Source organism: Hippopotamus amphibius, chromosome 8, assembly GCF_030028045.1.
Source record: "Hippopotamus amphibius kiboko isolate mHipAmp2 chromosome 8, mHipAmp2.hap2, whole genome shotgun sequence".
Taxonomy (NCBI): Eukaryota; Metazoa; Chordata; class Mammalia; order Artiodactyla; family Hippopotamidae; genus Hippopotamus; species Hippopotamus amphibius.
Window position 1 is genome coordinate 140,864,303 of NC_080193.1, and position 24,402 is coordinate 140,888,704.

General features: G+C 36.0%; 1 protein-coding gene across 2 annotated transcripts in view; it reads right to left on the reverse strand.

Moving 5' to 3' along the window:
- TTC21B (tetratricopeptide repeat domain 21B) overlaps positions 1-24,402 on the reverse strand; it is an 82,645-nt gene that overhangs the window by 21,477 nt on the left and 36,766 nt on the right. For both annotated transcript variants that reach the window (XM_057744561.1, XM_057744563.1), the window contains exons 16-22: positions 23,838-23,910; positions 22,736-22,846; positions 21,827-21,965; positions 15,915-16,021; positions 14,842-15,030; positions 10,274-10,384; positions 9,202-9,283 (exon numbers count right to left, since the gene is read on the reverse strand). In XM_057744561.1, the coding sequence (XP_057600544.1) occupies positions 9,202-9,283; positions 10,274-10,384; positions 14,842-15,030; positions 15,915-16,021; positions 21,827-21,965; positions 22,736-22,846; positions 23,838-23,910 (812 nt within the window). The remainder of the gene's footprint in view (positions 1-9,201; positions 9,284-10,273; positions 10,385-14,841; positions 15,031-15,914; positions 16,022-21,826; positions 21,966-22,735; positions 22,847-23,837; positions 23,911-24,402) is intronic.

Here is a 24,402-nt window from a genome sequence, read left to right on the forward strand (position 1 = left end):
GGACATTTAGGTTGCTTACATACATCTTGGCTATTGTAAACAGCACTGCAATGAACACTGGGGTGCATGTATCCTTATGAACCATAGTTTTCTCTGGATATATGCCCAGGAGTAGAATTGCTACAGCATATACATGGTAGCTCTACTTTTAGTTTTTTAAGGAACCTCCATAGTGTTTTCCATAGTGGCTGTACCAATTTACATTCTCACCAACAGCACAGGAGGGTTTGCTTTTCTCCACATTCTCTCTAGTATTTACTGTTTGTAGACTTTTTGATGATGGCCATTCTGACTGGTGTGAGGTGATATCTCACTATAGTTTTGACTTGCATTTCTCTAATAATTTGTGGTGTTGAGCATTTTTCCATGTGCCTCTTGGCCATCTGTATGTCTTTTTTGGAGAAATATCTGTTTAGCTCTTCTGCCCATTTTTTCATTGGATTGTTTTTTTGATATTGAGCTGCATGGGTATTTGTAGATTTTGGAGATTAATCCCTTGTTAGTCACATCATTTGCAAATATTTTCTATCGTTCTGTGGGTTGTCTTTTCATCTTGTTTATGCTTTCCTTTTCTGTACAAAAGCTTTTGAGTTTAATTCGGCCCCATTTTTTATTTTTGTTTTTAATGTCATTACTCTAGGAGACGGATCCAAAAACATATTGCTGCGATTTATGTCAAAGAGTGTTCTGCCTATGTTTTCCACTAAGAGTTTTATAGTGTCTGGTCTTTAATACATTTTAAGTTTATTTTTCAGAAGGGTGTTATTAAAGAATGAAATTAGAACATTCTTTTATATGTAAATGTCCACTTTTTCCAGAACAATTTATTGAAGAGACTGTCTTTTCTCCATTGTATAGTCTTGTCTCCTTTGTCATAGATTAATTGACCATAGGTGCATGAGTTTATTTCTGGGCTTTCTAAACCGTTCTACTGATCTATCTCTCTGTTATATTGATCTATAGTAGCAAACTATTTCGATGACTGTAGTTTTCTAGTATACTCTGAAGTCAGGGAGCCTGATTCCTCCAACTCCGTTTTTCTTTCTGAGGATTGCTTTTGCTATTCGGGGTCTTCTGTGTCTCCATATAAATTTAAAACTTTTTGTTCTAGGTCTGTGAAAAATGCCATTGGTAATCTGATAGGGATTGCATTGAAAATGTAGATTGCCTTGGGTAGTATAGTCATTTTGACAATATTGATTCTTCCAATCCAAGAACATGGTTTATCTGTTTGTGTCATCTTTTTGTGTCATCTTCAATTTCTTTTGTCAGCATCTTACAGTTTTCAGAGTATGGGTCTTTTGTCTCCTTAGGTAGGTTTATTCCTAGGTATTTTATTCTTTTTGATGCAATGGTAAATGGGATTGTTTCTTTCTCTTTCTGATCTTTTGTTGTTAGTGTATAGGAAAGCAAGAGATTTCTATGTATTTAGTATCCTGCAATACTACTGATTTAACTGATGGGTTCTAGTAGTTTTCTGGTAGCATCATGTAATTTTCTATGCATAGTATCATGTAATCTGCAAACAGAGATGGTTTTACTTCTCTTCCAATTTGGCTTCCTTTTATTTCTTTTTCTTCTCTGATTGCCATGGCTAGAACTTCCAAGACTATGGTGAATAAAAGGGGCAAGAGGGGTTATCCATGTCTCTTTCCTGATCTTAACAGGAAATGCTTTCGGCTTTTCACCATTAAGAATGATGTTAGCTGTAGGTTTGTCATATATGTCCTTTATTATGTTGAGGTATATTCCCTCTATTCCCACTTTCTGGAGAGTTTTTATAAATGGATGTTGAGTTTTGTCCAAATGTTTTATGTATCTATTGAGATGATCATATGTTTGTTTTTAAAGCTCTTTATTGGAATATAGTTGCTTTACACTCTTGTGCCAGTTTTTGAGGTACACCAAAGTGAATCAGCTGTATTTATGATCATATGGTTTTTATTCTTCAATTTGTTGATGTGGTGTATCACACTGACTGGTTTGCAGACACTGAAAAATCCTAGCATCCATGGGATAAACCCCACTTGATCATGGTATATGATCCTTTTAACATATTGCTGGATTTGGTTTGCTAGTTTTTTGTTGAGGATTTTTGCATCTGTGTTCATCAGTGATATTGATCTGTAATTTTCTTTTTTTGTGGTAGTTTTCTCTGATTTTGGTATCGGGGTGATACCAAAATATTTATGAGAGTGGCAATTTTTTGGAAGAGTTTCAGAAGGATGGGTGTTAACTCTTCTCTAAATGTTTGATAGACTTCACCTCTGAAGCCATCTGGTCTTAAACTTTGGTTTGCTGGAAGCTTTTAAATTACTGTTTCAATTTCAGTACTTATAATGGGCGTGCTCATATTTTGTATTTCTTCCTGGTTCAACACTGGGAAATTATATCTTTCTAAGAATTTGTCATTTTTTTCTGGTTGTCCATTTTATTGGCATATAGTTGCTTGTAGTAGTCTCTTATGATCCTTTGTTTCTCTGTGGTGTTCATAGTAACTTCTTTTTCATTTCCAGTTTTATTGATGTGCGCACTCCCTTTTTTCTTGATGAGTCTAAAAAATAAACAAAATTGATAAATCTTTAGCCAAAGAACCAGCTTTTAGTTTCATTGATCTTTTGTATTGTTTTCTTCATCTCTATTTCATTTATTTTTGCTCTGATCTTTATGAATTCTTTCCTTGTACTACTTTAAGTTTTGTTTGTTCTTCTTTCTCTAGTTCCTTTAGGTATAAGATTAGGTTTTTTATTTGAAGTTTTTCTTTTTTCCTGAGGTAAGACTCTATTGCTATAAACTTCCCTCTTAGAACTGCTTTTGCTGCATCCCACAGGTTTTGGATCATTGTGCTCTTGATGTTATTTGTCTCTAGGTATTTTTTGATTTCCTCTTTGAGTCCTTCAGTGATCCATTGGTTGTTTAGCAGTATATTGTTTAACTTCCATGTGTTTTTGTTTTTTACAGATTTTTTTCTTATAGTTGATTTTTAATCTCATAGTGTTGTGGTTGGAAAGGATGCGTGATATGATTTCCAATTTCTTAAATTTACCCAGGTTCACCTTGTGACCCAGCACATGATCAATCCTGCAGAATGTTCCATGTGCACTTGAAAAGAATGTGTATTCTGCTACTTTTGGATGGAATGCTCTATAAATATCATTTAAGTCCACCTGGTCTAATGTGTCATTTAAGGCCTGTGTTTCCTTATTGATTTTCAGTCTGGATGATCTGTCCATTGATGAAAGTTGAGTGTTAAAGTCCCCCACTATTACTGTGTTACTGTTGATTTTTCCTTTTATGGCTGTTACTATCTGCCTTATATATTGCAGTGCTTCTATGTTGGGTGCATATATATGTACAATTGTATGTTTTTCTTGGATTGTTCCCTCGATCATTATGTAATGTCCTCCTTTGTCTCTTGTAACAGTTATTTTAAAGTCTATTTTGTCTGATATGAGTATTGTTACTCCAGCTTTCTTTTGATTTCTATTTCATGGGATACCTTTTTCCATCTCCTCATTTTCAGTCTGCATGTGTCCCTAGATCTGAAGTGGGTCTCCTGTAGACAGCACATATATGGGTTTTGTTTTTGTACACATTCAGCCAGTCTGTGTCTTTTGGTTGGAGCATTTACTCTGTTTACATTTAAGGTAATTATTGATATGTATGTTCTTGTTGCCATTTTGTTAATTGCTTTGGATTTTTGTAGGTCTTTTTTCTTCCTTTCCTCTTTTGTTCTCTTGTGACTTGATGACTAACTTTAGTGTTGTGTTTGGATTCCTTTTGTGTGTATCTATTGTAGATTTTCAGTTTGCGGTTACCATGAGGTTTTGATATAGCAGTCTATGTATAAACAAGATTGCTTTAAGTTAATGGTCTTTTAACTTTAAATGCATTTTCAATATCCTGTATTTGTACTCTCTTCTCATGACTGCTAGTTTTGATATAATATTTGTGTATGGATGATTTCCTACCTCTGTGCTTCCTGTACCTGGGTATCTATTTTCTTCTTTAGGTTTGGGAAGTTTTCAGCCATAATTTCTTTACATGCATTTTCAATCCCCTTTCCTCTTTCTTCCCCTTCTGAAATCCCTATTATGTGTAGATTGGCATGCTTTACATTATCCCATAGATCTCTTACATTGCTTTCATTTGGCTTTCTGTCTTCTGTCCTGACTGGGTGATTTCCATTATTCTATCTTCCAGGTCACTTATTCATTCTTCTGCACCATTTATTCTGCTCTTCATTGCCTTCAGTTCAGTTTTTGTCTCAGCAAATGAGTTCCCTAATTTTTCTTGGTTCCACTTTATAGTGTCTAGTCCCTTTTTATAGTACTCTGCATTTCTGTCGAGAGCCTTTCCTAATTCCTTCAGTATTATCATTGTCTCCTTTTTGAAAGTGGTGTGTCTATTAGACTGAAGAGGTCTGTTTCATTATTTGTACTTTCAGGGAAATTCTCTTGGTCTTTTAACTGGGAGTGGTTCCTCTGCATCTTCATTTTACTTGTACTTCTCTTATTCTGTGAGTTTAGGAGAAACAGTTACCTACTGTGGTCTCAGAGGGCTATTTCTATGTGGGAGCATCCCTGTGTAGCTTTGTGTGTATTTAACATTTTTGTTGCGAGGGCTGTTTTTAGTATGGATGCCTGTCACCTCTTTCCTCAGTGTGTGTTGGTCATTATCCCCTTAAAGTGGGTGTGCAGATGTGGTGGCTGGTGCTCAGTTGCAGGGTTCTCTGTAGTGGTGACAGCTCATGTGCACCCCTGGAGCACGCAATGGGAGCAGAGGCAGCTTGTGACTGCTCCTGGAGTCCAGGAGGGTGGAGCTGGTGGCTCGAGACCACACCTAAAGCACAGAGGGCAGTGGTGGCTCACAACTGTGCTTGGAGCTCATGCCAGCTATGTCTTGCCACCTGAGAGCTCATGCAGGAAAAAAGGCTGTGATGGCAGGTCTCAGCCCTCCCCTTGCGCACCACCCACACGATGGTGCCTGGCCTGTAAGTCAGCCCAGGTTTCCTCTTTATACACCCTTGAGTGCAGCTGCACCAGACTCCAGCCCCTTCAGGCTGTTTCTGCATAGCCCATTCCAGTCTGCTCCCCCGGTCTGATCTCTGAAGCCTGAGCCTCCATACCCAGCACTGGCAGACTCGTGTTTCAGGCCAGGAAGTGCAAAGAGGTGGCACTGACTGTCTGTTCAGGTCTCTCTCCATTCTAGCTGCTGCAAACCAGTTTGCTGCATTCTCCTCCGAGGCTCAGATGCTCCCCCCAGCTGATCTTCCTGTGAGGGGACTTCCCAGGGTGCAAGAATCTTTCCTCTTTCATAGCTCCCTGCCAGGGGAGCACATCCCATCCCTGACTGCTTTCTCACTTTCTTTTTTCTTTTTCTTTTTTCTTCTGTCCTACCCTGTTATGTGGAGATTTTCTTGTCCTTTCAGAGGTCTGAGGCCTTATGCTAGTGTTCAGCAGATGTTCTGTGAGAATCATTCCACGTGTAGATGTATTTTTGATGTATTCGTGGGAGGAGGGGAGCTTCACACCATACTATTCTGCCATCTTGATTGCTCCCCCCAACCTCCCATTTGCCTTTCTTGACCCATAATTTTGAGTTTCAAAATTCTGTTCTCTCTGCTTTTTGGCATCACTAAAAAGAGGAGCACCATACGAATATGGTTTCAGAAAGAGGATTCGAATATTGGTCTTGTCTTTTATACGAATTCAAGCACATCACTCAAATGCTGAGACTAGGATCACTTAATTTCTTGACGTAGGATTATGATATTGACCTTCAGAATGCCATGGAAACCAAATAAAATAAAAGCATGAAAGAGCTTTAAAACTACAAACATCAACAGTAATATCTATAACGTCAAATATTTTGATAAGAACTAGGATGACAACCCTATAATAAAGCCACAGAATCTAGAAACTATATTAGATTAGACAGGAAGTAAAGGTTGAAATTTCTGGCCCCCAATTTTTTGTATGATTTTGCTAATGTACGTGATGTATGATATTGCTGATATTATCTGAAGTCAACCCTGGGAGGCCAGTTTCTTGAATAATTATCACCTTACAATATGACTAAAATGGATTCATTATTAGCTGAAGTTATAATTATCACTGATAGGTTAGATTACATTAACTTGTCTTTTGGTTAACCATGAAATTTGACAGAAGGCAAATTTCTGCACTTAAGTAATCTGTTGAAAGCGGCAATGTATTATATTATGAAAAGTTAGTTCATGTTTATTGAAGAATAGTGAGAAAATATTTTAAAAAAACCACAGTGTGATGTGAGGAGGAATGAAATGCTATGGAATTACAATGCACAGAACTGCTAACTCTACCTGGGGGAGGCAGGTGAGGTTTCACATAGAATAAGACCTTTGAGCAGCCTGAAGGGCAGGGAGGGGGATCTTGTTAGGCAGACAAAGGCATCCCAAGAGCAGATGGCATGTGCAAAGACAGGGCTGAGAAGAGCATGGAGAGTGCTGGACACTGAGGTAGAGGAAGAGGGATAAAAAAGATGGAAGAGTAATCCTGGGGTGTATTGTTTTTAATGCTATATTTTAAGACTTTACCCTGGAAAGTCATCCTAAATTTTAATCAGAGGGACAGGTTTTAATTTTTAGAATTAATATGATAGTCCTATAATGGCCTGGAACAGCAAGAGCCTAGAGGCTGGAAGATTAGCAAACTGTACTAGCCTGGGTGAGAGGTAATAAGTTCTTAATTAGAGCAGTGGGCTAGGAGAAGATGGATAGGATGTGATAGGTAGCCATTAAGCAGAGAGAACTGATGGGACTTGCTAACCAATTAGTGTGAGAGAAGGGGAGAACTCAGGATGATCTGGAGATTTTGAGAGAGAAAAGGTTTGTAATCTGTCAAGAGAGCAGTAATCAGATCTATAAGAAGAATTTTCTACTAGCTAGGTTAAGTCAAATTAGACAGTACGTTTGTGAAGTGAGCGCAAACACAGCCTTAAAGTATAAGATATGCTACTGAGGATGACCTATAACACATGACAAAGTAAGTATAGATGCACAGGTTTTAGAATAATTCTGACAAAACTGACTAGTGGATAAATTTTTAAAGTCTTATTGGGAATAAAGCATAGAATGCAAGATTAAAAACATGAACTATCACATAGACAATAGAATTTACTTAAAATTTTGTATTTTTAAACAACTTGGTATTTTGCAGTCATTCATTGATTCATTCAACCAGTAAACATTTACTTTGCATCATCTCTGTGCCTGGAAATATATCTGATGCTTGTGGTTGTGTGTTTGATATTTCTGGAGTACAAGGTCCTTCTACTGAATTTATAAATAAGTAATTCACTTTGTTTTTAAGTAGACAGTCCAAAGCACCACTATTACCTATTTGGAAAAAGTGCCAGTGCCAGGTAACCTGGGTGATACAAAACTCAAGTGAGAGATGAGGGCTTCTTCAAATCTTACATGTGAGGACAATGTTGCCACCAATGGCTTAAAAATATTCACAAGGGAAGAGGTCTGTTTTTTTAAAGAAACCAGGTTGGATCACTGACTCAGAGGGAAATGTTACAATATGAGAACAGCTTGAGAAAATCAGAATGAAAATATTATGTGTATTACCATAAACAGTAGTTCAGGGAAGGAAAAAAAGACAAAAACAGAGTCTAGAAGCCACAACAGAAGCCAAGGGAGGGAAAAACAACTTAGGCCTGAAGTAAGAGTAAGGTTTGGGCAAATGAGGGGGGAGGATGGCCCATATTTTGGACTTAGAGTAAGAATTAAAGGTAGGAAGTTAAAGTAATTAAGAGCACTCTTTCAAATAATATCTGAATATAAGTTGGAGCAGTGTGAACAACAACATGACCTGAGGAAGTCCAAAGGTGGCAGAAAATTTTAAAAGATGATAAAAATAATAAGAAATTAAAATATTGACATCACCATAAAAACAAGATCTTTCCCTGTTAATCTTTGCCCTAACTAGGAATGTTTTATTTGTAGGCAGAAAGTACTGTTCTATAAATCCAAACTTTTAGCAATTAAAAATATTAGTAAATACAACTAGAGTATGTCTGGTTCTGAGCTGCCCTGCTTGAGGCACAGCCACCTCCGTGTGCACACCGTCCTCTCCAGGCAGCTCTGACTGCCCGTGGCATCATCCTGAGACAAGGTGTAGGGGCTGGGAGAACTGAGTGACAGCCTGCGCACTTCCTCTGAGATCCCAGACTCTTCAGTAAGTACTTTTACATATAAGTGACATACACGCCTGTTTCTACCCTCCTTTCCCTTCTCCCTTTCCCCCACCTCCCTTCCTTCCTTTTCTCCTCCCACTCTTCTTTCCAGCATCCCGGAAAGACAAGTGAAAGAAGTCTTTCATGAAGAAGAGGCAATACGCTGTGCTGAATACAATGTCAGGCCCGCACAGCAGAGAACTGAGAATTAGCCCTGGATCTGGTAGCACGGAGGTCACTGGCCATCCTGCAGAAGCAGCCTCCCTGGAGTGCAGGAGTGGAGGAGACAGTGCAGACAATGCAGACAGAAATCCTTTAGAGGAAATTTGCTACACAGGAAGATGGAGGAATGGAGCAGTAATTGGAGGGGGAGAGTAACTGGAGACTTAAGACCTGGCTTTTATTTACTAAAGTCTTTAAAGTGGGGAGATGTCACAGCATATTTATGTGCTAGCTGGGAAGAAAATGATGGTGCAGGAGAGACAAAACAGCAGAAGTGAAGCCCTCAGGAGGGGTGGGGAGGTGTCCGGTGCCCAGAGGGAGCAGCTGCTGCAGGAGGGGTGGCAGACCTGGGGAGGACAACGGCTGGGGAGCAGGCAGACTTGGGCACAGGAATAGGGAGACGTTCTCTTCCAGGTGTTCATGTTTCTCAGTGAGGTAGGGGGCAAGGTTTCTAGCTGAGGACAAGGAAAGGGGAAAGGGTGTCAGAGGTTTGAAGAGAGAGGAGAAAGTGTAACAGGTAGATGGAGTGAGTGAATTTATTAGAGAAATACAGTAGGATGGCCAGGTGGCATCTGAGGGCCCATTTGGGGTCTGTGGTCACAATTTAAAGTGAGACCACTCACTTTAATGACCACTCCTTCTCCTTATAACCATTTTAACTACTCAGCGGCAGGTTTGGAATAAGCAGCCTAACAGCGAAAAAGAAGAGTAAGGGAGTTCACTGCATTAGGAGATATAAAATCAGTGGATATTTACCTGGTTTTCGTTCTAAGAGCTGTTGTAAATGAAACACGGCTTGTTCATAGTCCTGTTTTCTGAACATGAGATCTGCCATCATCTATAAAGGTAAAAGTTGGTTCTAAACATATTGCCATATATTTTACAAAGCATACTATTCCTATCAAGATTGACAGCTATGAGAAAACACCTATGAGAAGCAGGAGGAGGGGAGAGTTTTATAAAACGGAGCTATTTAAAATTCAAGCACACCTTAAGCAGATTAGCACTGAGATCAGTGTAACAGGAGATAATCAAGGATGTGAAACAGATTGCTCTGTTTGCAAAAACTGTATTTTTAGCAGAAAATATGTTTCAAGTAGTTATTTTAAAAACAAAATTGAAGGGAACTGTACATTCTATGCGCTTTTATGGAGAAGATCCCTCACTGGACTTGGCTAAAATAATGAGAAGATTTTAAAAAACCCCAAAACATTCTGAAATCTTAAGTATTTCAAAGGAATTTAAAATGAGCAAGACCTACTGAGATTTTCTTATTATGTGTTTTAAAAGGGAGAGTTCTTAGATATCTTTTCAGTTATAGTGACTCACTTGTGAAATTCTTAAAGGAACCTCACAAACTGTCAACTATGTAGCTGTTTGAAAAGCTACCAAAAACCTCAACCCAGTAAAAATTAGAAAGAAAAGCATAACTCTATTTAAAACACACATCTTAAAATGATAAATGAAGAATTTTTTCCTGTAACTCAGAAAGTCCCATCGAAACTGTTAAAAGTTAGTCTTTAACAAATTATAGCTTTACCACATGAACTCTTCCTGACCAAGCATCCTCTCAGTCATGAAGAAAAATTAACTAGGCCCAGGAGGGCAAGCAAAAGCCTGACCTAGGTCCACCATTCTTGTAATATAAAGAGACTTGGTCTTTATTGGTAAAATGTATTAATAATGTTAAAAATGTTATTTCTTCCAAAACCCAACATGAACCAGGCCTCTCATCTGCTATTAGCTTTATCAGGTAAAATCTGGAACTTCCCATGGAATAAATATAAAATACAACTGCCTTTACGGCACTGAAGTCTCCCGGACTCACCATGGTGGCAGCTTCACTGTCCTGGTCGCTCTGGAGGAGCAGAGCACAGTGCCGCAGACAGGCGTCAGGGTCATCTTGTGCCAGGTATAATCGTGCCAGCTCCAGCATTATCTACAGAGAAGGGCAAGGTAAGTCAGAAAATCTTTGGAATAAAAAGTAGATTAGGAAAGTGTCTACATACAAATGAAACTTTATTTGACCAAAGTTACTGCAATAAAAATGCCAAGCATGACAGGCAGAAAAACTATAGGTTTATCTGTAGTTTCTCTTACACTGGGAGAAAAATGGAAAAACAGGCTGTAACCCATTTGAAAAATAAAGAGACACAAAGCATTGTGAAAACATTGGTCTTACATTAGAAGCTAAGATTCTAGTCTAAGCTTCTCCATGATGAGGCCAAGTCCCTTTAGCTCTCTAAACCTGTTTCCTCATTTGTAAAATAAAAAGCTTGAAGCAGATACGCTCCAGATTTACAACTATGATTCCAGTCCCTTTATTCACCACTGAGCAAGGTACCTGTTTGGTTATGACTTAAGATTATTTTTGCCTTATATCTGAAAGAGTTGTATTATTTCAAAATATCCAATCAAACTTTAAATTCTAGAACGTTGTTGTTTTGTGTTCTACATCACTTTAAGTGTTTAGCCATTTACTAGACTACTTTTTTTTTTAATGTTAAATCACCTACCAAGATCTGAGAGAGTAACAACATTTTAGTTTATAAAACTGGTCATGACAAACAATGGATCACTGAAGAAATCAAAGAAGAAATCAAAAAACATCTAGAGACGAATGACAATGAAAACACGGTCATCCAAAACCTATGGGACACAGAAAAAGCAGTTCTAAGAGGGAAGTTTATAGCAATACAATCTTACCTCAGGAAACAAGAAAAATCTCAAATAAACAACCTAATCTTACACCTAAAGCAACAAGAGAAAGAAGAACAAAAACCTAAAGTTAGTATAAGGAAAGAAATGAAGATCAGAGCAGAAATAAATGAAATAGAGATGAAGAAAACAATAGAAAAGATCAAAGAAACTAAAAGCTGCTTCTCTGAGAAGATAAACAAAATTGATAAACCTTTAGCCAAGCTCATCAAGAAAATAAAGGAGAGGGCTCAAATCAGTAAAATTAGAAATGAAAAAGAAGTTACAACAGACACCATAGAACTAGAAAGGATCATAAAAGACTACCACAAGCAACTATATGCCAATAAAATGGACAACCTGGAAGAAATGGACAAATTCTTAGAAAGGTACAATTTCCCAATACCAAACCAGGAAGAAATACAAAATATGAACAGACCAATCATGAGTACTGAAATTGAAACAGTGATTTAAAAACCCCCAACCAACAGAAGTTCAGGACCAGATGTCTTCAGAGGCAAATTCTGTCAAACATTTAGAGAAGAGTTAACAACTATCCTTCTGAAACTATTCCAAAAAATTGCAGAGAAAGGAACATTCCCAGGCTCATTCTATGAGGCCACCATCACCCCAATATCAAAATCAGAGAAAGCTACCACAAAAAAAAGAGACAATTACACGCTAAATTATAGATGAACACAGATGCAAAAATCCTCAACAAAAAACTAGCAAACCAAATTCAACAATACATTAAAAGGATCATACACCACGATCCAGTGGGATTTATCCCAGAGATACTAGGATTTTTCAGTATCCACAAATCAGTGTGATACACCACATCAACAAACTGAAGAATAAAAACCATATGATCATCTCAGTGGATGCAGAAAAAGCTTTTGACAAAATTCAACACCCATTTACGATAAAAACTCTCCAGAAAGTGGGAACAGAGGGAACATACCGCAACATAATAAAGGCCATATACAACAAACCCACAAGTAACATGATTCTCAACCATGACAAGCTGAAAGCATTCCCTCTAAGATAAGGAACAAGGCAAGGATGTCCATTGTTGCCAGCCTTATTCAACATAAGAAGTCCTAGCCACAGCAATCAGAGAAGAAATAAAAGGAATCCAAATTGGAAAGGAACAAATCAAACTGTCACTGTTTACAGATGACATGATACTCTACACAAAAAATCCTTAAGATGCTACCAGAAAACTCCTAAAGCCCATCAATGAAATCAGTAAATCTGAAGGATACAAAATACACAGATATCTGTTGCATTTCTATACACTAACAATGAAATATGAGAAAGAGAAATTAAAGAAATAATCCCATTTACCATCACATCAAAAAAGAATAAAATACCTAGGAATAAACCTACCTAAGGAGAAAAAAGACCTGTAATGCTAAAAACTATAAGATGCTGATGAAAGAAATCAAAGATGATACAAAACAGATGGAAAAATATACCATGTTCTTAGATTGGAAGAATCAATATTGTCACAATGACTATACTATTCAAGGCAATCTACAGATTCAATGCAATTCCTATCAAAATTACCAATGGCATTTTTCACAGAACTAGAACAAAAATGTAAAAATTTGCATGGAAACACAAAAGACCCTGAATAGCCAAAGAAATCTGGAGAAAGAAAAATAGAGCTGGAGGAATCAGGCTCCCCAACTTTAGGGTATACTATAAAGCTACAGTCATCAAAAGAGTATGTTTTTGGCACAAAAACAAATATAGATCAATAGAATAGGACAGAAAGCCCAGAAATAAACCTATGCACCTATGGTCAATTAATCTATGACAAAGGAGGTAAGATTATACAGTGGTGGAGAAACAGTCTCTTCAATAAATGGTGCTGGGAAAACTGGACAGCTACATGTAAAAGAATGAAATTAGAACATTCTCTAACACCATACACAAAAACAAACTCGAAATGGATCAGACTTAAATGTAAGGCCAGACACTATAAAACTCTTAGAGGAAAACATAGGCAGAACACTCTCTGACATAAATTGCAGCAATATCTTTTGGACCCACCTCCTAGAGTAATGAAAAAAAACGAAAACAAATAAATGGGATCTACTTAAACTCAAAAGCTTCTGCACAGCAAAGGAAACCATAAACAAACCAAAAAGACAACCCACAGAATGGAAGAAAATATTTGCAAACGATGCAATTGACAAGGGATTAATCTCCAAAATTTACACACAGCTCATGCAGGTCAATACTAAAAAAGCAAACAACCCAATCAAAAAATGGGCAGAAGATCTTAATAGACATTTCTCCAAAGAAGACATACAGATGACCAAAAAGCACATGAGAAGATGCTCAACATCACTAATTATTAGAGAAATACAAATCAAAACTACAATTAGCTATCACCTCACACTGGTCAGAATGGCCATCATCAAAAAGTCCATAAACAACAAGTGCTGGAGAGGGTTTGGAGAAAAAGGAACCCTCCTGCACTGTTAGTGGCAACGGAAATTGGTACAACCACTATGGAGAACAGTATGGAGGTTCCTTAAAAAAACTAAAAATAGGACTACCATATGATTCAGCAATCCCACTGGGCATATATCCAGAGAAAACCATAACTGAAAAAGATACGTGCATCCCAATATTCACTGCAGCACTGTTTACAATAGCCTAAACATGGAAGCAACCTAAATGTCCATCAGCAGAGGAATGGATAAAGAAGATGTGGTATACACCTACAATGGAATATTACTGAGCCATAAAAAAGAAATGAAACATTGCTATTTGCAGCAACATGGATGGACATAGAGATTATTATACTAAGTGAAGTCAGACACAGAAAAAAGAATATCATATGATATCACTCATGTGGAATCTAATTTTTTAAAAATGACACAATGAACTTTTTTTTACAAAAACAGATTTACAGATATCGAAAACAAACTTATGGTTATCAAAAGAGAAACGTGGGGGCAGAGGGAGAGATAAATCAGGAGCTTGAGATTAACATACACACACCATTATGTAAAAGATAGGTAACCAACAAGGACCTACTATATATAGCACAGGGAACTCTACTCAATATTCTGTGATAACCTATAGGAGAATAGAATCTGAAAAAGAATGAATATATGTACATCTGAATCACTTTGCTGTACACCTGAAACTAACACACCATTGTAAATCAACTATATACTCCAATAAAATTAAAATAAAGATTTTCAAAAAAATTAAACCTGCCACCTATATAAGTTTTCTACACTAATATTATCTTTTACATTTATTCTCACACTGTGCCATTTGAGGTTAAGAGATTCAATCTAGTTGCTTTTGTATATCTAGCACCAAAGAGCAATTGAAATACAATAGCTGTTTAGTAAACTGAATTGAATCCTCTAGATCCAGATATTTATTTGAAATTGAGAAATTGTTTTAAAGTAATTATTAAAACATAGATGAATGTTAAAAAAAGCTTACAGATTTACTTTATATCACTTGTTCCATAATCTTTAAACTCATTATTAATTTAAGACATCATGTATTTTGAAGTATTTCTAAAACCAATATTAATATTTTAACTTGCATTTTTGTTATATTCCTTTTCAAATCTTTATAAATAAGCTGTTAAGAAGTTTACATTTGGGGAAATTAGATGACATCTGGAATATAAGGTGTTTAAAACGGTATAAAGATATTGACCTTATTATCTGTTTCACAATGAACAAGAGCCTCTCTGTAAAACTTAATTGCTTTTTCATAGTCTCGCTGAGCAACAGAATGTTTTGCAATCTCTGCACAAATTTCAGCTGCTAAATGTTTCTGTGCAGGAACTGCGTCTGGCTGTTCCACCTGAACACGTTTTAGTACCCGAACTTGTAATTCTCGAGCCTAAAAAATAAAGAATAAAAAGGGAATTTAAAAAAATATATAAAAGAAATTAATTCTCAATAACTCATACGTAGCATAATTTTACAGATTTATTTAAGCATTATTGCCCCTCAATCTAACAAAGCCCGATTCAAAGAAAATGTCGAGATTTGTAATGTACTTGTTTGCAAATAAGCCTGCATGCAGTCACCTTTGCAACTAAAATACCATAAAAGTACTGAGTCTTTTCCCATTGTTATAAGAATATGCACAGGAAACTCACTAAGGAGGAAATGCAACAATGAAACAAATGTCTAGATGTTGCAATTAAACAAATGAAAATTGTACATGTTTACTAAATTAATAAAATAGTATGTAAAAGTTATTGAATCAAATATTGGCATGCTTCAGGGAGTAAGTACATCCACACATCGTCAATGGTATATAAATCAGTCCAGTCTTTCTGGGGAGCACCCTTGTAAAACATGCTAACTCCCTGAAATTAACAGGCTATTGAACTTAGCTGTACCATTCTTGGATAGGTATTAAGGAGATCACTTAGAAGGAAAAAGGAAACATGTTATTTGCTATTAAAAAAAAATAATCTGTTATTTGTTGTACAAACCAAACAATAACTCCTGCCTAGACTCTAATCATGTGACTTCATGTGAGTTATTAAACCAAGCTTTCTAGGCTATGAAATGGGATTATTAACCTTCCCTAATTGTTATAATAATTAGCAATAATATATTTAAACAGTGCGATTCACTGGCATTCAATCGCTTTTTCTATTTGACTTATTTTCTATGATAGCTGGGCCAAAGACTTGTCCTCCTTTTACATGTGGCATATTCCCTTCTGAGACTATCACCTACTCGCAACTCCTCACAAAGGCGTCTGTTTACCTGCTGTAATGACATGACTGCATCACCAGGTCTATCCACTTTACTGTAGACTTTTGCTAGAAGAACTTGAGAACGTGCATCCTCCATGAGAGCTGACAGTTCATTTACTATGAAAGAATAAAATATGCTGGGAAAAAATAATTCTTTTAAAATGTTTACATTTTTCTACAAGTTTTTACACTAGATTTTGAAAAAAAAGTGAATAAAGTTTGAAAATGTTCAGTAAGTTAACTGAAGAATGGCTGAATTGCAGGGGGGTAAGATTTAGGAAAAAACTGGCTGGAAGAAAAGTTAAAGAACTGGATAACAACTGGAGGCTCTTCTTAGACATATGAGATAATACAACAACACAGATAAGAGTTTCAATTTTCATTCTTAAGTATATAAGCACTTCTGTTTATTAAAGTCATTCAAAAACAAGATAGGATAGTTGGTACATGCAATTAAGAAGATAAGTTCCATTGAAAAAACAGCAGTTAGTAAACAATAAAGTATATATATATACATTTATATACACATATATTACACATATATACATATATGCACAATAAACACTGACTGATGCCAACCTGTCTGATTTCAAATCTAGGCTTAATCACTTGCTAGTTAACAAGGTACTAGTTGAACAAGGTACTTATCCATTTAATGCCTCCCTTTCATCTGTAAAATAGGGGAAACAATAGTACCTATCTTATAGGATTGTTGTAAATTTTAAAGGTTAGTAAATTATTAAGTAAATTGGTATATGCAAAGCAATTAAAATAAAGTCTTGTACATGGCAAGTGGTATTTAAATATTTGATATCGTTATTCTGTAATCTAAGAGTCATAAAAGAACCCTAGATAATTAACAAAAAGATGTTTCTTCCGCCTTTTATCAAGTGCATGATCTGCACCATACTCTGTTCAAAGTGGTTCATATACATTATTTCTTTAAAATCTCAACCTAAGAGGCAGGTTTTGTTATTGCGATTTTACAGGTAAGAAAAGCTCTAAGGTGGTACAAGAACAATAGGAGGCTGTGACAATGGTGAGAGGAGGCTGGAATGAAGGTCAGAGGAGCAACAGCACGCCCATGTGAAGGCCATGTAAGCCACTAGGTAAGACTCTGGTTAACCCTGAGAGAAACAGGAGACAAGGGGGAGCTTGAGCAGGTGTGACTGGGCTTCCATTGTTTAAAAGGTCCCTTACCGCTGCTGGGTTGGGAAAGGCTGTGTCAGGGTGTGGGGCTGAGGATGGAAACAGGGATACCAGGTGGAGGCTACTGCTGTAATCCACCTAAGAGATGCTGTAGCTAGGACAGGGTGACTGTGGTGGAAATAACGAGACACAGGAGAATTCTGAATATATAACCAAGAGGATTTCCTATGGGCAGGGACAAGGGCGAAGGCAAGGATCTTGGCTCTTCGAAACTACAAGTAAGGATGAAGTTACTGAGATACAGAAGGCTACACACATGGAACAGATGTAGGGAGGTAGATAAGGAATTCAGTTTCAAACAGTCTAAGTTTAAGATGTTTATTAGAACGGTGGTGCTACTATCTATCAGCTAGGTGAGCCTGGATAAGTGAAGGAAACTGAGTATTAGACTGCTAATTTGAAAGTGGAGATAGGGACTTCCCTGGTGGTCCCGTGGTTAGGACTCCGCACTTCCACGGCAGGGGGCACGGGTTCAATCCCTGGTCAGGGAACTAAGATCCTGCGAGCTGTGCAGTGTCCCCACCCCACCCCCCAAAAAACACCATGGAGACAATTTTATTTGCCTCAAAAACTAACGTGGGGACTTTCTAGGTGGCGCAGTGGTTAAGAATTTGCCTGCCAATGCAGGGGACACAGATTTGATCCTGGCTCCAGGAAGATCCCACATGCCGCAGAGCAACTAAGCCCGTGTGCCACAACTATTGAGCCCGTGTGCCGCAACTACTGGAGCCCACGCTCTGCCATAAGAGAAGCCACGGCAATGAGGAGCCCACACACCACAACGAAGACCAGCCCCTGCTCTCCACAACTAGAGAAAGCCCGAGTGCAGTCATGAAGACCCAACACAGCCAATAAATAAATTTATAAAAAAACAAAAAACAAAAAAACTAATGTGAGCATTAACAATATATCATGAAATGCACATGAAAGCATGCAAGTACACCACTGGATGTGCTTAGCAAATTATTAAATGAAAGTATTTATACTGCATAAATGTAATATACTTATTCCTATGTAAATAACACATACTACTTGAATCTTCCTCCTCTACAACTTTTAAAAAAATGCATATCCACATTTAGGCCATCTATAGTGTTTCAAGCAAGGTCTGACAAGACTCATGCAAGTATTTTTATGGAATTAATAACTGTATTCAAATTAGAAGAATTTAAGCATCAACTTCATCAAAGCTAAGTTAAAAGACCGTTTTGGAAATATTAGAAAATTTAGAGTTGGCTTGCCTTACCTATATATCCAAACATATATTAAAGCTACAGAAAACATGGTATCGGCAAAAATAAAAATGGGAAGGGGGAGGGGAGAGGAGAGGAAGGGAGGGGAGGGGATTAACTAAAAACAAAAATTCCCAGGATCAGAGGGATATGTATAAAAAAGCTTATTATATGATAAAGGTGGCATTTCAGTAAATGGCACTGAGCTATAATTGGCTACCCATTTGGGAAACAGTAAAAACTGTATGTGAATTAAAGTACATGAATTAAACTTCATTACAAAAATTAAAATTCTCCATTATACAAATTAAAATGACAAAAATCCAAAAAAATATAAGAAAATATTTTTTTAATGTTAGGACTGGGGAAGCTTTTTCTGAGCATGACAAGAAATTCAAAAGGCAAAAAGAGAAAAGGCGAGTGGGTATTATGTATGATAAATATTGTTTGACCAACGAAATGAAAAACGAATTGATAAGGAAAGGACAGCCTGAGAGAAAACATCTGCAACACGAATAATAGCTAACAGATTAATGAATAACAGGTAAAGGATTAAAGACAAAGGATATGAATGAAAGGTTCCCAGTGAAAATATGATCTACAGATATAAAATACCTACCCTTATCAGTCAAAAAATGCAAATTAAGTTTGTTTTCTCTGTAATTAATACTACATAATGTTGGGATGTTTTTACCCTTAAGAAAAAACAGTGGAGCAAGATTCAGTTCTAGAAAGTACATAGCAGTATATAAGCAAGGATTCTGTCTCAGAAATGTTTCCAACTTTTCTTCTATCTAAATGTCTATCAATAGCGGACTCATCAAGTAAATTACGATAGTGACATACAGTACAATACATGACCTATGTTAAAAAATTTAAAAGGGCAATCACTATTTGTGGACATGAAGAGAAGCTATTAAATGAAAAGTGAAAACTGCAGACCGATAGGTATAACATGACTCCTTTCTCGTAGAAAAAAGTGTTATGAAATTTTGTGTGAGAGACAGAGAGACAGGAACTGGGAGATTGATCAGGATGTGGTTTTCTCTGGAGAATGGGAGAGAGAACTTTTATTCACTTCTATAATCTTTAAATTTTTGCAATGAGCAAGCACTAGATTTTATTAAAAAGTACAGATCTTTACAAAGTAAATTTGTATGAACTTGTAAGAAGGCAATTTGACCGTGTCCAATTAAATTTTAAGTGCACATATGCTTTAACTTAGCATCTTGCTCTTAAGAAACATAAGCAAGTGGACATCAAGGAACGAGATACAAAGATACTCATTTTAACATGGTTTATAATGTCAAAAGAATGGAAAACTAATTGGGGAAAAGTTCAGTAAGTTACAGTTATAAAATATTGTGATATAAATGTACTGACATCAAATTATATCTGCAACATATTGTATGTGAAAAAAATTGCAGAATAGGAAGAATGATACATTTTGAAAAGAACAATATGTGTATTACACTTAGATATTTAAGATATATATAAAATATACACTAAAACACAAAAATGGTTACCTCTAGGGAGGTTTCAAAACAGGGCAAGTAGAATTCACAGGAGAAACTGGAGACTTGCACATTATATTCTGTAATAGTGCTGAATTAAAAAAAAACTTTTAAAAAGGATTATAAAAGTGTTTACTTGTTTAAACGCCAGAGGTATTTGTAATTTAAAGGAAACTTCCAACAAAGCTATCTATGGTAATCAATACAGTATGGTACTGGCACAAAAACAGAACTACATATCAATGGAATGGGACAGAAAGCCTAGAAATAAACCCACGCACCTATGGTCAATTAATCTACAACAAAGGAGGGCAAGACTATACAAGGGAGAAAAGACAGTCTCTTCAATAACTAGTGCTGGAAAACTGGACTGCTACATGTAAAAGAATGAAACCAGAACATTTTCTAACACCATACAGAAAAATAAACTCAAAATGAAGTAAAGACCTAACTATAAGACTGGATACTATAAAACTCTTAGAGGAAAACTGGGGAAGAACACTCTTTGACATAAATCACAGCAATATATTTTTTGATTGTAGAGTAATGGAAAAAAAATAAACAAATAGGACCTAATTAACTTAAAAGCTTTTGCACAGCAAAGGCAACCATTCTAAACAAAATGAAAAGACAACCCACAGAATGGGAGAAAATATTTGCCAACGAAGCAACAGACAAAGGATTAAATTCCAAAATTTACAAACAGTTCATGCGTCTCAATATCAAAAAAACAACCCAAACAAAAAATAGGTGGAAGACCTTAATAGACAATTCTTGCCAAAGAAGACATACAGAGATGGCCAAGAGGCACATGGAAAGATGCTCAACATCACTAATTATTAGAGAAATGCAAATCAAAACTACAATGAGGTATCACCTCACACCAGTCAGAATGGCCATCATCAAAAAGTCTACAAACAATTCATGCTGGAGAGAGTGTGGAGAAAAGGGAACCCTCCTACACTGTTGGTGGGAATGTAAATTGGTACAGCCACTATGGAGAACAGTATGGAGGTTCCTTTAAAAACTAAAAATAGAACTACCATATGATTTAGCTATCCCACTCCTGGGCATATATCCAGAGAAAACCATGGTTTGAAAGGATACAAGCACTCCAAGGTTCACTGCAGCACTGTTTACAACAGCCAAGACATGGAGGCAACCTAAATGTGCATAGACAGAGGAATGGATAAAGAAGATGTGGTATGCATATACAATAGAATATTACTCAGCCATAAAAAGGAACAAAATAATGCCATTTGCAGCAACATGGATGGACCTGGAGATTATCATATTAAGTGAAGTAACCCAGAGAAAGACAAATATCATATGATATCACTTATATGTGGAATCTAAAAAATGATACAAATGAACTTATTTACACAACAGAAACAGACATGGATAATCGAAAACAAACTTATCGTTAACAAAGGGGAGATGTGGGGCGAGGGATAAATCAGGAGCTTGGGATTAACATAAACACACTATGATATAGAAGATAGATAACCAATAAGGACCTTCTGTATAGTACAGGGAAATCTACTCACTATTCTCTGATAACCTATATATGGGCAAAAATTCTGAAAAAGAATAAATATGTGTATATGTATAACTGAATCACTATGCTGTACATCTAAAACTAACACATTGTTAAAAAAATAAAATAAAATAAAACTAACCCATTGTAAATCAACTATACAGCTAATACAAAATAAAAATTAAATTTAAAAAATAAAGGAAACTGCCTTTATGTCACTTTGGAAAGTAAGGTATTTTTCTGTAACACAATTAACTATTTCACAAATCTTTAGACTTTTTAAATATTTTAGTAGAGTGACATTCTGACAAATGAAACAACCAACCTCACATATACTAAGGATACAAATACATACTAATACAATGTAAAAATAGAAAGGATCAGATGCATCAGGTAGGTATACTTTTTTAAATCAGAAAGATTTTCATACCAGGTTCATGAGCTAGAGCATGTTGAAGAATTTTTTCTGCTTTGTCATACCATTTCAATTTTAATAAGAGCTCAGCCAGGTCATAGCAAAGATAATTTTGTTGTCCACTTTTCAGAGCAGCTTCATAGTAAGTGATTGCCTAAACAAAATCCATTTCAGTTAGGGAAAAAAAGGCAACGAGAATGGTATTCAAGCCTAGATCCTGCACAGATGACAACTTAAAGCAATTGGAAGTAACCTAAGAGCAGCATACACATGGACTTGCACTATATATTATTAAGTATGCCCTTTTTCTTACAGAATCAAGTATCACACAAGGCAACTAGCATTTCTTATGACAAGTAGCTAAAGAAAAGTACTTGGTAAAAATTTTTTACAGTTTTATTCCAAAAATTAGTGAAATTTACTGAATGCAAATACTTTGCTAGCTGTTGTATATCCATTCAATGGTTACCAGGAATAGGGCAAGAATATAACAATCAAGGAAAATCTATTATCCTCACTACAAAACAAACAAAAAATGAAAAAAAAAAAAACCAAAAAAACAAAAACACAACAAAAAAACTTCAAACCACATGGCTTACCAAAACTGGTTCCATGGAAAGAACATCTATTATGTTTTGTCATATGATGAAAGAGACGTAACAAGAATAAATTTATCACAATTTGGTGGCAGAATTTTGGTGTAAGATGAAGCCTGAAGTAAACTTGAGCATCCAAACAGTCTTTGCAAAATGCAGCACAGAAGAATGAAACACTGAGAAAGTCTTTAACACAAATTCCAGTTTACAAAGACAAATCTGGAGTTTCCACCCATTAAGTTACAAATGGTGCTTGCTGAAAATTTCTCATATAGCAGGGTTTGCAAATTTGATCCAATAGATATATTTCAAAATATAAAGTATTTACCTTTGAGTAGTTGTGAGTTTTGACAAGAGCTTTCCCAATTTTACTTGCCAAGTTTCCATCCTTTGGGTTCTGATTTAATGCTTCCTCATACGCTACTATGGCTTCTTCAGGCTAATGTTGGCAGATTTAAAATATAAGCAATAGAATAACAGCTTAGCTGGCTCCCATTAAATGGCAACACTTCTATAATTAAGCTCTACATTTGGAATACTTAACAAGACTAATAAAGCACCTATTAAGTCCAGAAACCTTAACAATTTCAGAGAGGTGACAGTTACTAGTGCAGGTGTAACTCACTAGTATAATCCCACCCATGTTTGCCCATGTCCTCATAAATAGTCAGATGAGAGCTAAGAGACAGCTTCTTGAGTTTCCACCTAGCAGTTATTAAAAGAGCCAGAGTCAGAAGGTCAGAGGATTGCTTCCTTTTGTAGAAAGCACCATCTTAGCCAATTGCTCTTTTCATCCTTCTGTTTAAAGGTGACTCTCACCTTACTACTGGTATCATCTCTATTTCAAATGATAACACTGAATAACTGGATCTCGATTTGAAAAAATAACGATGACTTTTTAATTGTAATGGTTGTCTCCTTTTAATTGTGATGACTGGATCTTTGACTATTAAGTAACCATTATTAAAATGGGGTGGCGGGGAGAAAGGGATGAAGGTAGTTAAAAGGTACAAGATTCCAGTTGTAAGATAAGTAAGTATTAGGGATGTAATGTACAACATGATAATTAACACTGCTATACATTATATGTGAAAGCTGTTGAAAGAGTAAATTCTGAGTTCTCATCACAAGGAAAAATATTTTTTTCTATTTCTTTAATTTTGTAGCTATATAAGATGATGGACATTCACTGAACTTACTGTGATAATCACTGTATGATGTATGTAAGTTAAATCATTATGCTATACCTTAAATTTACACAGTGCTGCATGTCAATTATATCTCAATAAAACTGGAAGAAAAACACCCAAGTTCCTTTCAATAGAATGTTGTACTAATCACAATGAAGACTTTTTGTTTTTTTGGTTTGTTTTTAAATCTAAGTTCAGAATCTAAATCTAAGTTTAAATCTAAAGCATCAGAAATTTTACCTCTTGAATATTCATGTACGCGTCACCAAGGAGAAGGAAAGAACGAGGGCTGGGCATTCTTTCAGCAATTTCTCTGGAAATCAGACGAACTTTATTTAGTATGTTGAATACAAATTTCTTCTTCTAAACCAATTAAATAAAAGATAAGCTTATTTATTTCAATGAACTAATAGCCTTCAGAGTACAGAACCTTCTTCATATCCAACAGTGTAATATTGTTTAAAAAAAAAAAAGCCCCACCCATATCCACACCCAGATTGTTTATGCTAGGTCAACAATTTTTTTCATTATATTTTTCCATTTCCTGAAATGCAGGTAAAAGTATACAGATAGACAGTAAACATATAAGCTCTCATTATCCAGAAATATATGATGTGGGAATGAAGTTTCAAAATATGACAAACATTTATTGTCCTCCTATGCATCTTGAGCTCTGATATTCATGGCACAAGTTATATACAGCAATGTTACCTTAAAAAATATAAAATCTTCTATGTCAACATTTGCTGCTTATTTTTTTACCTGCAAAATGCAAACTGCTAAAGGTCAAAATACCAAAGTTGCT